General features: G+C 38.0%; 1 protein-coding gene across 1 annotated transcript in view; it reads right to left on the bottom strand.

The window, feature by feature from the left end:
• Nucleotides 1–15692, bottom strand: part of Pbgs (Porphobilinogen synthase) — a 146366-nt gene that overhangs the window by 56078 nt on the left and 74596 nt on the right. The window contains exon 4 of the mRNA XM_067138233.2: nucleotides 5225–5342. Within this exon, the coding sequence (XP_066994334.1) occupies nucleotides 5225–5342 (118 nt within the window). The remainder of the gene's footprint in view (nucleotides 1–5224; nucleotides 5343–15692) is intronic.

The raw sequence follows: 15692 nt of genomic DNA, 5'->3' as shown, positions 1-15692 counted from the left end.
ATTCTAGATAATAGGCAACTTGATGTCTTTGGAGTGTACAGACCGGGAAAAGGTAGCGCTGACACGGATTCAGAATTATTTGATAAGATAATCAGCTATGTGGGAAACGACATGGAAAGGAATGTGATTGTAGCTGGGGATCTGAATTTACCAAATGTCAAATGGGAAGGAAATACGAACGACAGGAAGCATGACCAACAAATGGCAAATAAGTTAATATGGGAAGGACAGCTGATTCAGAAAGTGATGGAACCAACTAGAGGGAAAAATATCCTGGACGTGGTGCTGGTAAAACCAGATGAGCTCTATAGAGAAACGGAAGTAACAGATGGCATTAGTGATCATGAAGCTGTTTTTGTCGTAGTTAAAAATAAATGTGTTAGAAAGGAAGGGAGGTCTTAAAAGTAGGACTATTAGGCAGTACCATACGGCTGATAAAGCAGGCATGAGGCAGTTTAAAAAATGTAATTATGATCGGTGGAAAACGGTAAATTAAAATGTAAACAGACTCTGGGATGGGTGTAAAGTTATTGTTGAGGAATGTGAAAACAGGTTTGTACCTTTAAAGGTGGTAAGAAATGGTAAAGAGCCACCTTATTATAATAGAGAAATAAGGAGACTAAGGAGGAGGTGCAGATCTGGAAAAAATAGAGTTAGAAATGGTTGTGGAAGTAAGGAGAAATTGAAGGAACTTACTAGGAAATTGAATCTAGCAAAGAAGGCAGCTAAGGATAACACGATGGCAAGCATAATTGGCAGTCATGAGGCTGGAACTCTACTATATTTGAAGTATTAATTTAATAAAAACTTTGTATTTCGTGGACTCTGATTATATCTGCCTTAGCACCTTGGACACTTGACCTACTAAATATAATTGCACTGTAGGCAGCTGCATGGACTTCTATGCCATCTATGAGATCACGTTGGGTACTAAAGTGTGTATTGTGACAGTTGCCCACCAGGGCACGTATCAGTTCCATTCTGTGTCGCTCCAAGCGGGGAACTTGGAAGCGCCGCATTCTGCGCAGGAAGTCTTGCAGACAAGTCGTTGGAAAAGATGGCTGCCACGACCGTTACAAAAACTATGAGTTCCCGAACTGGTATTGGGTGATAACCAGGAAAAAATCACCACATCTAGTGATGGGAGTTTAATTATCTTTTTGCTTTTTGTATAATACGTGTGTTCATTCTGTATAAAGATGTAGTTAAGCAGGCAATTTTATTTAATTCTGGTGAAGTGATAGTGTTAAAGTCAAATTACGAGGTGAGTTATCTTAGCATAAGGCCTACTTGTAAAAAGGTTTAATGTATTATTTCTAATGAAATTACCTTACGGTGTATGTATTATATTCAGTTTGGTGTGGTATATTGATGTAGTGGATATCTAAGTTTGGTGATGCCGTGTTCTGCTATAAGTGTGCGTGTGACAGGTAACGAATGACCATTATTGTGCTGAGATAATATTTGAAATTTTTCCGTGTCCGTTTGTTTATTTTGGTCATTCTCTTCGCCCCTTGCTTATTTTTCTGGTGTATTTCCTGTTATTTTCTATGCTATAACCTTATGCGTGTGCCATTTTTCCTTGTAATTTGGTATATTTGTCTCTTCTTTCGTGATGTATTGTGTGCTCATATTCATGTTTCTGTTTCTCTCCTTGGGGAATTGTGTGCTCTTGTCGCATGTTTTGGCTATCGTGTGCCCATAATTGACCTAACACTGCACTTACACTTGTCTCTATAATTTTCTTTAAAATTCTATTAACATTATTATTATTAGTAGTAATATTTTTATAAGATGGTTAATACTTTCATTTCTTAGGGAATATTTTATTTGAGTTTGGTCAGGTTATTTCCTTTCCCCTTTGGGGGCTTTTAAAATGATAATACTATATTGTTGGTGTAATATCGCATTAATGTTATCTCACTTTCAACAATACAAGTAACGTCTGTAAGTCGAGGGTTGGACAGCCCTGGAGTGAAGGATATGGTGCCTTATCTTATCTTTGGTTTGGGAATTGTTGTCTTTATCTTTTCGTGCTTGACAGTTACGTAATTTAATTATTGGCGAGAGAATGTGTATTGTCTCTGCCACGATGACTGTATCGTGTGTTCTGCCCCGTGAATACTACTATGAATCTGTTTTCTTCTGATACTGTTGGTTTGCTTTTGTGTTTTGGGTTATGTGAAGTGATCTGCTCGTGCTATTTTAGAGATGTTTCTGTGGCGTTATTATTGGGCTGGTTATCCATGGTGTTGAGATTGTAAATTATTTTGATCTTGGGCAAATTTTTTTTTTTTTAAATCGCGGTGCGAGTTTGTTGTTGCGACATTATGTCAGTAATTGTGGGCTGATTTATTGGTCATGTACGGTGGTGTGTCCTTCATGTCTGGATTTGTGGTGGCCCATTTACTTCGACTGGGTGCTTAAAAGTTAATGTTTCATTTAATTTTAATTGTCTCCAAAAATGTGCTTACCATGGTAATTATATAGTTCTACTGATGCATCAGTGTATGGCCCCTATATGTGTATATATATTTTTTTTTGGGGGGGGGGGGGGAAGTATGGTACCTTTATTTGACAATGAATTGTTTTTCCCTATTTTCTCTAATTCATTTATTTACTAAATTTTCCTTTTACTCTTTAATGTTATCCTTATTGATTATCTATTCGTTTCAAGTTATTTAAATTTTATTTAAAGCCTTTGAAGTGTAGTGTTGAAAGATTTATTTATTATATTTTACTTTAAATTTTGAAAACCTTGGTGTCATTTTCTTGGTGTGTTTGCTACTCAACTACCTGGATCCCATCCTCTCTCCGTTATATGGATAGGTACCAGCTCCCTTCCCTGCTTCCTCTATTCCGTATCCTTGATGTGTTTATCTTGGTTATCTGGTATTTTTGCTCTTTTGATATTTATCTTGTTTGTGCACACCCCTATGACATTGTCATTTATTCATCCTATATGTAGGAGCGTTGCAACAGACAGACAGACAGACAGACAGACAGACAGACAGACAGACAGACAGACAGACAGACAGACAGACAGACAGACAGACAGACAGACAGACAGACAGACAGACAGACAGACAGACAGACAGACAGACAGACAGACAGACAGACAGACAGACAGACAGACAGACAGACAGACAGACAGACAGACAGACAGACAGAACAATAAATTAAACGTGCATTTCTCCTTGTTACTGTGGTCATGACTGGTAGAAAAATATCATTCTTTTTAAATTCTGAGCAATGTACAGACACTCTTATTTTATTTATATTGAGAAATTAAAATTAGTCAAAATTGTCTCCAAATGGCTCCTAAAATCTCTAGAAAGTCACTAGTCATTTTCATTGAAATTCTGTCACTTAATTACTAAAAAAGACTCCATATCTAGCGACTAGTCTCTAGAATCGACTAGACTGATGAGAACAAACACGAACATAGCATGCGAGAACGAGAGATTGACGATCGATATACGTGTTGCGATATACAGGTTTCAAGAAACATCGCACATTTGCTCACATTTCTCGCATTAATAAACGTAGATATTTCATTTGAAAGCGGCCAGTGTGCGAAGGACTTCTGGCAACTGGCGTAAAAAAGCTAAAGTGGCGGGATTTGAAAACAAATGTTTGAAGTTCACCAAAAAATAAGCTAAAATTGGGAGAATTAATAGAATAATTGGGAGGCGGGAAAACTGTCGAAAATCGGGAGTCTCCCGCCTAAATCACGAAAGTTGGCAGGTATGTAGTATGATGTTTAAATCCAATGTGATGTTGTGCAACACAGGGTAATAGTCCAGAACAATGCAACTTTTGTCACCAGAGTTTTATAGAATGTTCTATGCATTTGAACGAAGGTTACTGGAGACTCGAGAGATACGAGAAAACATGTCGTGTCATACTTTTCTAGAAGCCTGGCCAGGCAAGGTATATAAAGAGCCAGTCTTGGGTAGTGGAGTTTAGTTAAATAGTTAGTGAGAGTTGTTTAGTAAGTGTGTGAACTCATGCAGTTATTTTGTTGTGTTGGTAGTTGGTTGACATTCTGATGTGGCAGGCTTCTTCTTCTTCTCTTTTCTACTGGGTGAGTTGGCCGTGCGGTTAGGGGTCCGCAGCTGTGAGCTTGTATCCGGGAGATAGTGGGTTCGGGCCCCACTGTCGGCAGCCCTGAAGATGGTTTTCCATGGTTTCTCATTTTCACACCAGGCAAATGCTGGGGCTGTACCTTAATTAAGGCCACAGCTGCTTCCTTCCCACTCCTAGACCTTTCCTATCCCATTGTCGCCATAAGACCTATTTGTGCCGGTGTGACGTAAAGCAAATTGTAAAAAAATATTTTAAAAAATCTTCTTCTTCGATTTAGTTCAAGATGGAGGTTCATCAATGTGGGTGTATAATATGTATATAATTTGTAAATAAAACAATGTACACAACTGACAGCATCTTGTGTGTGTGTCTTTGTGATTACAATAAGGAATGGCAGAAAATAGTGTTTTTGGACTAATCCAGGTTCTGTTTGTTTGAAAATAATGGCCGAATTTTGGTTTGCCGCAGACAGGGAGAGAGGTATCCCATTGACTGCATTCGCACAAGACATACAGTGCCAATTCAAGGCTTTATGGTGTGGGGTGCTATTGGGTACAACCACAAGTCACAGCTGGTGCAAGTCCAGTTTGACCTATGTGAATGACATCCTGCGACTTGTAGCCATACCCTTTCTGCACGACACCCCTGACGCCATATTTCAGCAGGACAATGCACGACCACATGTTGCTGCACAAACATGTGCCTTCTTGTTGACACAGGATGTCAAACTGTTGCCCTGGCCCGCCCGATCATCAGACTTGTCACCAATCGAAAATGTGTGGGATGATGGGTGCAGCGCTGTGACCCAATGCCAACCACCAAAGATGAACTGTGGAACCAGGTGAATGCAGCATGGATGGCTATACACCAGGACACCATTCGCGTTGATGCTGTCATGCATGGAACAAGTTATCTGTGCACATGTAAGAGCCAGTGCCTACTAGGCAAGAGGACACATGCTGAAACTAGGTGAGTGAAATGCTAATCGTTTCTGCAGAACATACTAATGGACCTGTCCTGTGAATATGAACCTCCTATCTTTAGTCTTTCAAGGTATTCTGTTTTTTTTTTTTGTTTTTTTTTTTTTATGAATGTGAGTGCAGATAAATCACTGTATAATTAAAAGACTTATTACCTGCTTTAGCATACGACAATGCAACTTGTGCTAGGCGAGCAATGCTAGCTTCGTTGTTAATAACTCCATTAGTTAATATACCACAATGTCCATGGGAAGTATATGGACACAGGCAAACCTGCAACATAAAAACAAGTGCAAGTTTTATTTTTAGTAACAATAATTTTTCAATTGGAACCTGAAGGAGATATATGGACATGTTGAAAAATGTGGTTTTGGTATCAACTACTATGAGTGTTTTATTACCATGTCCTAACAGAAGAAGAAATACAGTAAAATCCTGACTAACTGAACTTTACTAAACTGAAACCCGGCTTAACTGAAATGATGGTGAAAAAATAAATTAATAATTTGCAGGATGGTTGCTAAAAATCAAGCTGGCAATGTTCCTTGCTGCAAGCGACTCTTCTTACCCTTATTCCACATTCCAGTACCCTGTATGCCATCAGTGTGAGCACGCTTTTCGTGAACTCCTGGAGCATTCGTCTGTGTGCGACCCGCGCGTTTTCAGCAAGCCGGTGTTTTCATCCGTGTGCAACCTCTTATGTTACGGAAATTACGCAAACATTTATTCTCAGTTTGTAAATATTTCAGCAGTGAAGTACTTTCTGACATACAAGAAAATGGAAGAATTTGGAGACTATTGGACAGTGTGGAAAGTGAGGAGCGATAAGAACTGCTAAATGCAAATGGGAAGATTCATTTCGAAGACAATTATTCGCTGGAGAGAAAGAAGAGATGCAAAATGGAGTAAATTATTATGATGATGATGCTGATGTGTTGAAAGCAGACTCCCCTTCCAAAATTTTTGCTAATGAATTATAGAAACTAGGTGAACTAGATGAGGAAGTAAATGCAATAAACCAACCCATGTACATGAGTATACTGGAAGAGATGGGACAATGCAATGGAACGTTAACGCACCACATAAAAATGTTATGACTTGCTCACAATAAAATATGAAACTATTTACCTCAATTGCAGAGACATGCGAAGTGACATTAGATGAGTGGAAACTGTTTTTCTCTGATGGTATGGCAAATGACATATCCAAATTTAAAACATATGAAGAGAGAAAAATCGAAGAGACGCAGGGAACATGATAGCAGAAATTCAAGTCGTCTTTTGTCTTCTGTATTTCTCAGGAATTATGAAAGCTTCCCATCTGAATTTGGAAGATCTTTCACCATCAGATGGCACTAGTGTGGAATTCTTTCAAAATTGTATGCTTCTCAAACGTTCCAGGTACTTACTGCGGGCTCTTAAATTTGACAATATAAACAGCAGAGGAACGAAAATCACTTGATAAACTTGTGCTAATTCAAGAAGTGTTCGAGAAATTTGTGGAGAACTGCCAGTGTAATTATGTAATTAGTTATGTAATGCATTGTTACAGCAGGCAATTATTGTGTTTTCTTGGCGTCTTAATTACATCTTACTACTTCTGTAAAATATGCATAACTTCATAAAAATTCTGTTGCTGTTAGAATAAATGTTAACAATTCTAGGCTTAATTTTTGAAAAAAAGCATGAAAATATTGGTTTAATGCAGACATATGGCACCTATCAGCATTTATTTATGTTACTGTAATATTCCAGCTATAAAGAAATGTCAATTGTGACACAAATATATCTCATTTGGGTAGGAATCCTAAGAAAGGAGGTAGACCACCAAGAGAAAGTAGAAGGAGGAATAAACAACAACACAACAAGCCTTCAAACACATCGGCACAAGACTTCCACAACAACTAAAACTACAACCACAAACATAGACGAGAGAGGTGTTGCCACCAACTACTTCTAATTCAAACTCAAGACCTGCTGTTTACTACATTAAAACTTACCAGAGTACATCACAAATTGGAATAAGGTCCTTATCAATATGACGCATACCAGCTTCAGAAATTTCTCAAAGATTACCATACACAGCTAAAATCAACATAACATAAAAGCAATGGAACTACACAGAAGATAGAAGAATGGAACCTATGTAACATGAACTAAAATTTTTTAACAAGTGTCTACCTATACTTACCAAATTTTAATGTGTTAAAACTTTTTAAGTGTTTTATATTATGACCCATATGTTTTAATATGTCCTACATACTCATGTTCTAACTTATTGTAACTTTTTACCTTGACTACTGATATTTTAATTACATGCTACTGTATACATTTCCATCCCCCATTAGACATCCGGATGTCTAATACAATAACAACTTGTGAATTGTCTAATGGTTGAAACAAATCATGTACTAGCTGATGATGGCTGTTAAAGAGCCGAAACCGGTGCTAGTTTAATCTATTTAAAATAAATTGTGTATTGATTGGTGGAAAAACACTTTTCTTATCTATACTTTGAATCTGTCAATACGGAAAATGAAATTTATAAATAATAATAGTGAGGACTGGAGTGCGACAGGGAGACTGCCTCTCCCCCCTTCTGTTTAATCTGGTACTTTTTTTTTTTTTGCTAGTTGCTTTACGTAGCACCGACACAGATAGGTCTTATGGCGACGATGGGACAGGAAAGGCCTAGGAGTTGGAAGGAAGCGGCCGTGGCCTTAATTAAGGTACAGCCCCAGCATTTACCCGGTGTGAAAATGGGAAACCACGGAAAACCATCTTCAAGGCTACCGACCGTGGGGCTTGATCTCACGGATGCAAGCTCACAGCCGCGCGCCTCTACGCGCACGACCATCTTGCCCGGTAAATCTGGTACTAGAAAAAGCACTGAGGAAAGTAACAAAACCTAGGGACAGGAATTCAACTGGGTAGAAGAATTAACACCCTGGCATATGCGGATGATGTAGTCCTGATAGCACAGAACGAGCAAGATCTTGTTAAAATGACAAGGGTTATAAGGGAAGAAGCAATTAGTGTGGGCTTAAAGATGAATATGGAAAAGACCAAATACCTTGTAGTGAGCAGAGAAAACAATAACAAAACCTTAGATGTGGATGGAGAAATCTTTGAAAGAGTAAGAGAATTTAAATATCTTGGGGCATTACTCAGCAAGAGGAATGAGACAGTTGCTAGTTGCTTTTACGTCACACCGACACAGATAGGTCTTACGGCGACAATGGGACAGGGAAGGGCTAGGAGTGGGAAGGAAGCGGCCGTGGCCTTATGTAAGGTACAGCCCCAGCATTTGCCTGGTGTGAACATGGGAAACCACGGAAAATCATTTTCAGAGCTGCCGACAGTGGGGTTCGAACCTACTATCTCCCATATACTGGATACTGGCCGCACTTAAGCGACTGCAGCTATCGAGCTCGGTGAAGGAATGAGACAGACCAAGAAATAATGGATAGAATTCAAGCAGGAAACAGGTCAAGGTTCGCAGTCGGAAAGCTGCTCAAATCCTGGCTTCTATCGAGACAAATGAAGATAAGGATCTACCGGACCATAATACAACCCGTAGTCCTATACGGAGCAGAGACCTGGACTCTGACCCAAAAGACAGAAAGAAAACTCATAACATTTGAGAATGCTGTGCTGAGACAGATTTTTGGACCAGTGAAGGACAGAGGGGAATGGAGGAAAAGGAAAATCCTAGAACTTCAGGAATAGTACAAATTTTTAGACATTGTGGCAGTGATTAAAGAGAGGAGAATGAAGTGGTATGGACACGTAATGCGTCGAGAAGGTCAGATAACCAGGCAGGGGGTGGTAGAAAATATCAAGAGGCAAAAGACCAAAGGGAAGACCACGATAGAGATGGATAGATGGGGTCAGAGAGGATAGAGGCAGAATGGGACTAACTGAAGAAGAATACACGGATCGAAAAAGGTGGAGGAGGCTAATTGGCGAGGCCAAAACCCGACTACGGTTTGTGTGGCCAATCTAGTAAGTAAGTATATCTGCCCCAAAGGTGATGAAACATTGAAAACCAAATTATTAATTCCTCCAAAACTGTTCATCACACAAAGTTGAAATTTCACTCAATGATTACTCATTTCTGTACTATATGTTACAGAAGACAAGTTTAAAAAAACATCAGCCCTTAAGACTTAAACGGGGGTTGAATACCCGCAAAATATTCCTTTCTCTGAAACCGTTTGACATATGACGTTGAAATTTCAGGTGAGGGTTCCTCCATGTCTTATATTTTAAATAAGAAGTGGTCTTAAAACAATACACCCCTAAGAGGGTTGACTGGGGGGTAAGGCCTGATGACATAAATATTCATTTCTCTGTTTACATACCAGTTTAAAATTTCACATGATGGTTGCTCCTATAAATCTTAGCTTTTAAAGAAGTGATCTTAAAATAATACATCCCAAAGTTGAGTTTTGACCAGGGCATGAGGCCAAATGAAAAAAATTAATTTCTCTGAAACTGACTGACATATAGTATGAGGTTCAAATTTCACATGATGGTTGCTTCTCTATGTCTTAGATTTTGAATAAAAAGTCTTAAGACAATACACCCAAACAGGATTTTGATGGGGATGGAGGGCTGATAACAAATACATTCATTTGTCTGAAACTGTTTGACATAAGAGGTTTAAATTTCAAATTAGGGTTGCTCCTTTCTCTCTTAGATTTTTAATAAGAAGTGGTCTTAACTCCGTATGGGGTTTTGACCAGTAGGTGAGGCCTGATGACACAAATATTCACTTTTCTGAAACAGTCTCATTTACAAAGTTAAAATTTCATATAATGCTTAGATTTTAAACAAGAAGGGGTCTAAAAACAATACACCCCTAAGGGGTTTTGACTGGAGGGGGGTGAAGTCTGATGACAAAATTATTCATCCCTCCAATCCGTTTAACATATGTAGTCGTAATTTTACAAGAAGGTTGTTCTTTAGTCATAGGAGTGAAATATGATATAATACAAAATATTTCATTAAACTATTGTGATCGTGCAAAGTTTTGCAGTTCTAAAACAAACCAAGGCTTCACAACGGCCAAGATATGGGACCGAATTTCTGACACTTTTCATCAATGCAACAAAATCTATTAGTAGACGGTTTTAACTAAAATAATCTTAAACTTACTACAAGACTGGAGGAAAAAATTCTCAGGCACTATAGAATTAATGGTACCTATATTCTTGCCCACAGTGAATGTCTATATTTTGCAAGATTTAAACCTCTCAAATTACTAACTGTCGCCGGTGGTGGGACGGAGAACTGGAACTAAGCATTGTATGCTGTGAAAGTAATTACTTAGTTTGGAAATGTAAATTACTTTTTACCCTTTATTTGAAAATCAATGATTATAGTGTTTCTTAATATGTGTACCATTTTATTTTTGGACAGAACGAACATTGCAAGATGAGAGAAGTATTTTGGAGTGAGTTTTGGATTCAAATTTTATGTAACTAGAAAAAAATGTAATTTAGGGAAACCTCAAGAATGGGACATATAAACTTTATGGTTAACATTGCACGAGTGATTAAGTGATCTGTATATCAAGAATTGTAATTCTGTAACATTTGAAAAATTTTGTAAGGTGCTTTAATTTCGAGGCATCCTATACCACACGTGCGGTTACTGCTGTTGAAACAGGTGTCGCAATAGGAATATTCAAGAAATTGCTAACTTCTTGATCTTGATTTATAAATTTCATTTTTGTTCCGTATTGATAGCCACCAAAATATCATAAAAAGAAAGGTTCCACCTAATCAATACTTATTTATTATCACATGTATGATGGAATATCACATGTATAATAGGACCGGTTTCGACCTCTTACAAGGTCATCCTCAGCTGCATTAGAATCATATGTTTGCATTTTGTATTATGCCTCATTCCTAAAAGCTTTATGACATATTCTGAAATTTAACAACATTATGTCGATTACACTTTTGCTAAGAGTTCCAATGTTACAACATAACTAAAATTATAACAAGTTAAATACTCTTATTAAATAATATAATGACCCAGGATTCATCTTTTCTTTCTAATGCATAATGTAAGAATAATTTACCATAGGCTTTTGCCTATTCAGTTAAAACAAGTTCCATTCTTATAAATGTTTAGTCATGTATGAGGCGAGCTTTGTTGATATTTGTGAATATTACAGTAGCAAATTAGCAGTAAAATATGCCAGTCAAGTGTAATTGCTGATGGCTCAATAAAATATATTACATATCTACATTAAAATATTAGCAAACATGGTTGAACGTGCTTAAATGCTCTTTTGAAAGTCTAAAACAGTTGATAACAATAAATCTTGCGTTGTTTTGCATTATGTATTACATTGAAATAATGTGAAATTTGCCCATTATACAAACATATAAACACATTAAGTATTTAAAACATTGCAAGGTATGCTTAGATGCAAGAGTCTGTTTGTAGTCTAAATTAATAAGTGACAGCACATTCTTATGTTGTTTTAAAAAAGACTGATGAACATGCGAGTTAAAAGTCTGAATTTGCATAAGCCTTAGCCGATACACTTTGTGTAAAACTCAACCACTTTATCTTTCTAATTTTGTTTTCGTGACTTGAACCTGGCTTGTTTGACTTGGCTGATGTTCTGGAAATTGTTCAATTTGAATGACAAGGTCGTAATTGTTGGTGGCTCTTTCCTTTCTTATGATGTTGCTGTTTATATCTGATTGACCTTCATACTTAAAATCTGATTGATATTGATCATTGAATTTGATTGAAGTCAAGCTGCATGTGTTCTCAGAGTGTATAGCCCATCTTGTGTATGCAGTGAAGTACTCTAGATATTAAAAAGCATCAAAGTGAGCTATTTTCATCTACTGTAGGATGTGTAAACTAAGATCAGAGGCATGTATCATGCCCTAGTAGCTTGTGTCATCTCGGTTTTGACAAACTAGCTCATCATGACACCTAGATGGCAAGTGCAACACACCCCGGCGAGCTGAGTTCTTGCTTGTCAAGCTAAAGTGGCTAGCATGTGTTTACTGGACTGTCCAGTAGCTGATGGTGCCATTCCAGTTCAGTAGTGGCAAGAAAATTAGGAAAATATGGGAAATGTCTTATCCCATTCTCATCCCACTTTATCCCATCAAACATATTTGACACCAAAATTCCTGATTGACATCTTAAAATCACAAAATAATGAATACCGGTAGCTGTTCTGCCTTGCTCATCCACGAGCTTTAGAAAATTATCTTGTACAAACTCTATGCTTGCAAGAAGTGATGCCTGCAGATGCAAGACAAGAATACAAAGGCTATTTTCCCACTTTTTATAAACACACAAAATGTCTTTGCTATATCATAAACAGAGAAAAATCATTTCATCTTTGTATCTTCACAAACACTACAGTCAACAAACAGATACACTAATTTAGAGTAAAATCACTGTTGCAAAATGAGAATTCCAAGTTCGTAATCATTCTTAATTGTACTTAAATGTCAAATTAAACTCTTCAAGAACATGAATATCAAGATCATGTATAACACAACATGCTGGTTAATATGGTATGTTGTTAGAAGTATTTTAGTTAGGGGTATTTTAGTTCTTTCTATATAAAACAAGACATCTCTATGACTTTAATGAATAATATGGAGTGAAAGTAAATTTACAAGACATGATAATTTTTTACGATTCTGCCATGTCAAAGGAAACAAAAAGAAATTCTGTATGTTACATGGCGTGCTCCGCGTTTTCATGACTAGGACTTCACTTGCAAGAAATACATTTAATTTTTAGTCTGCATTGACAATAATATTGATGTTAAGTAAAAGAAAAGGAGTCCACCTTTTCAACACAAGTTAATATTCAGAAAAGAATACAGTTCAAAAATCATCTACAGCTTACATGTTTCATTCCTATGAGGGACATCTTCAGCTATGTGAAGATTAGTTACAAGAAATCTAAATAGTTAAAGATACACATTAAAAATTATCTGACAATGTAAAAATAAGCCTGCACTTATTGAAAAAAAAACAACATTAAAAACCAATGTATGTCATTGGGTCTAATTATATTGAAGTGCATGGTCCAAAAGGAGTTAACATTAACTGCTAAACAACCAATGAAGCGTAGAGTTCAAAACACACATTAAAAGTGAACAAAATGACATTAAGACAAGTGACCTTGAAATAAGTGAATGTAGTTGAAGTAACACAGGAGTAAAATCATTCTTTGAACATTCAGATCTTACATCATATACTGTACATGCTTTTGTAACTGTATTCTTTTCTTCTCCAAAAACTAAGGTTTGAACTTGAAAATACTTGGCCATTGGTCTACTGTATGAGATACTCTCATTCGTCACCTAATTAGGAACCATCTTACTATGAGCTAAGATGGAGTCATTATTCCCCACAGTGAGCCATCTGGTGATGAACAAGAACTTCAAATTTGAAGACATCCCACTCAATAATGAATACCTGGAAACCCTCACGATAATGACGTCATCGAAACCGCCAAAATTTTAGCAGTCCATGCAACGAATGCTTCTGCCGAAAGAAATTTCAGCAAGTCAGGATTAATCAGCACCAAGAAAGTATACCTCTCTAAAGAACCGGAGAAACAAGGAAATGCCATTTGGTCCTTGTTTCAATGACGGTGAAATCCTGATGTTCACCTCTCCGCGGTAGAGAGGGGGTAACGACTGCATATAAAAATATTATTTTATATGCAGGCGGCTAACGAATGAAGGGACCGATTATCTCCCGGTATAAGGAGATCCCCTATACCAAGTGCCAACAGTCTCTTTGAGAGTGGATGAGCGGGTATGAGTAAGGGCATTCTATTGTCCTCGGGACAAGAAATTGTTCCCAAAGGCGGAGAAACCAGTTTGGTCAACGGCATTAGGATGCAAAAGGCAACGGGAAACCATTGCATTAAAGATCCTGATAGATATTCCAATAAATCCACACCGGGCGAGTTGGCCGTGCGCGTAGAGGCGCGCGGCTGTGAGCTTGCATCCGGGAGATAGTAGGTTCGAATCCTACTATCGGCAGCCCTGAAGATGGTTTTCCGTGGTTTCCCATTTTCACACCAGGCAAATGCTGGGGCTGTACCTTAATTAAGGCCACGGCCGCTTCCTTCCAACTCCTAGGCCTTTCCTATCCCATCGTCGCCATAAGACCTATCTGTGTCGGTGCGACGTAAAGCCCCTAGCAAAAAAAAAAAAAATAAATCCACAAGGCAAGGCTGCACATTAAGATCGGAGCTGGCCGTGTGGATCGTCTACCTCCGTTTGGAGACGATGTCTTAAGAAGAAGAAGAAGAAGAAGAAGAAGAAGAAGAAGAAGAAGAAGGTATAACAATTATCCCTTACAACGTAAATGACCCACAGTACTAGCACAATGTTTAATTCATTTTTTCATTTACCAGTGATCTGCATTTAGGGCTGTCACCGAGGTAGGAGATTCCCTGTCAATTGTTTATCTAGTCTTTCTTAAATGATTTCAAAAAAATTGGAACTTTAACAAGTATATCTTTGGTAAGTTACTCTAATCCCTAATACCCCTCATAAATTAATATTTACCTTAAAATGTCCTCTTGAATTTCAACTTTATCTTCATATTATCATCTTTCCTACTTTTAAAAGCTCCAATCAAGCTTATTTATCAACTAATGTCATTCCACACCATCTCTTCAATTACAGCTCAGAACATACTGCTTAGTTGAGCAGCTTGTCTCCTTACTCCCAAATCTTCCCAGCCCAAAGATTGTAACATTTTTGTAACACTACTCATTTGTTGCAAATCACCCGGAACAAACCATGTGGCTTTCTTTCGGGTCATTTCCAGTTCTCGAATCAAAAAACCTTGTTGAGGGTGCCATACACTGGAACTATACTCTAATTGGAGTCTTGCCATCCTTTACATCCTTACTACAATCCCTAACATTCAAGATGGTGCGTGCTGTGTTGTGTAGGAGAGCTCTGTGTTACCAGCCCAAATTAGCAAGATAATTAGCAGACAGGTCCGGTGAGTGTGTGTCAATAATTACACCAGACAACCGACATCTAGTTCTAGCAAAAACATGTCCGTAAAAAGTGTAAATAAGCGTGTGTCAGACTTTGAAATGATGGTTGCTCTAACAGAAGGATGAGTTCCAAGCTCGCTTGGAACAGTTGACATCAGCCAAACCCAGCAGGGCTGCCAACACTAACGACCGCGCCAATGAAAATCTGACTTCCCTCTGTTCTGAGTTCAAAGACTTCCACCAGTACATCTCCGCGGAAATTTGTTATGCAAAGGAGGAGTTATTAGTTGTGAAACAGCGTCTTGACCAGCATGAAGCCCGGGCTGACGAAGCCGAACAATACAGTAGGCGGAACGGTCTACTCATACATGGGGTGAAAGAAGAACCAGCTGAGAATGTCTATGCCAAAGTGATAGAGACAGTAAAATCTAACCTGCAAGTGGACTTATCGATGGTTGACATCGATTGCTGTGATAGATTGGGACCTCTACGCAGATCAGCTGCAGAAGTCGTGACCTCGGGAAACAGGCCGATTATAGTTAAATTCGTCTGGTTTCATGTTTGCGATCGTGTCTGACGCGCTAAGAAACTCTTC

The sequence above is a fragment of the Anabrus simplex genome, chromosome 1, assembly GCF_040414725.1.
Source record: "Anabrus simplex isolate iqAnaSimp1 chromosome 1, ASM4041472v1, whole genome shotgun sequence".
NCBI lineage: Eukaryota > Metazoa > Arthropoda > Insecta > Orthoptera > Tettigoniidae > Anabrus > Anabrus simplex.
This window is presented reverse-complemented; position numbering and strand designations above follow the sequence as displayed.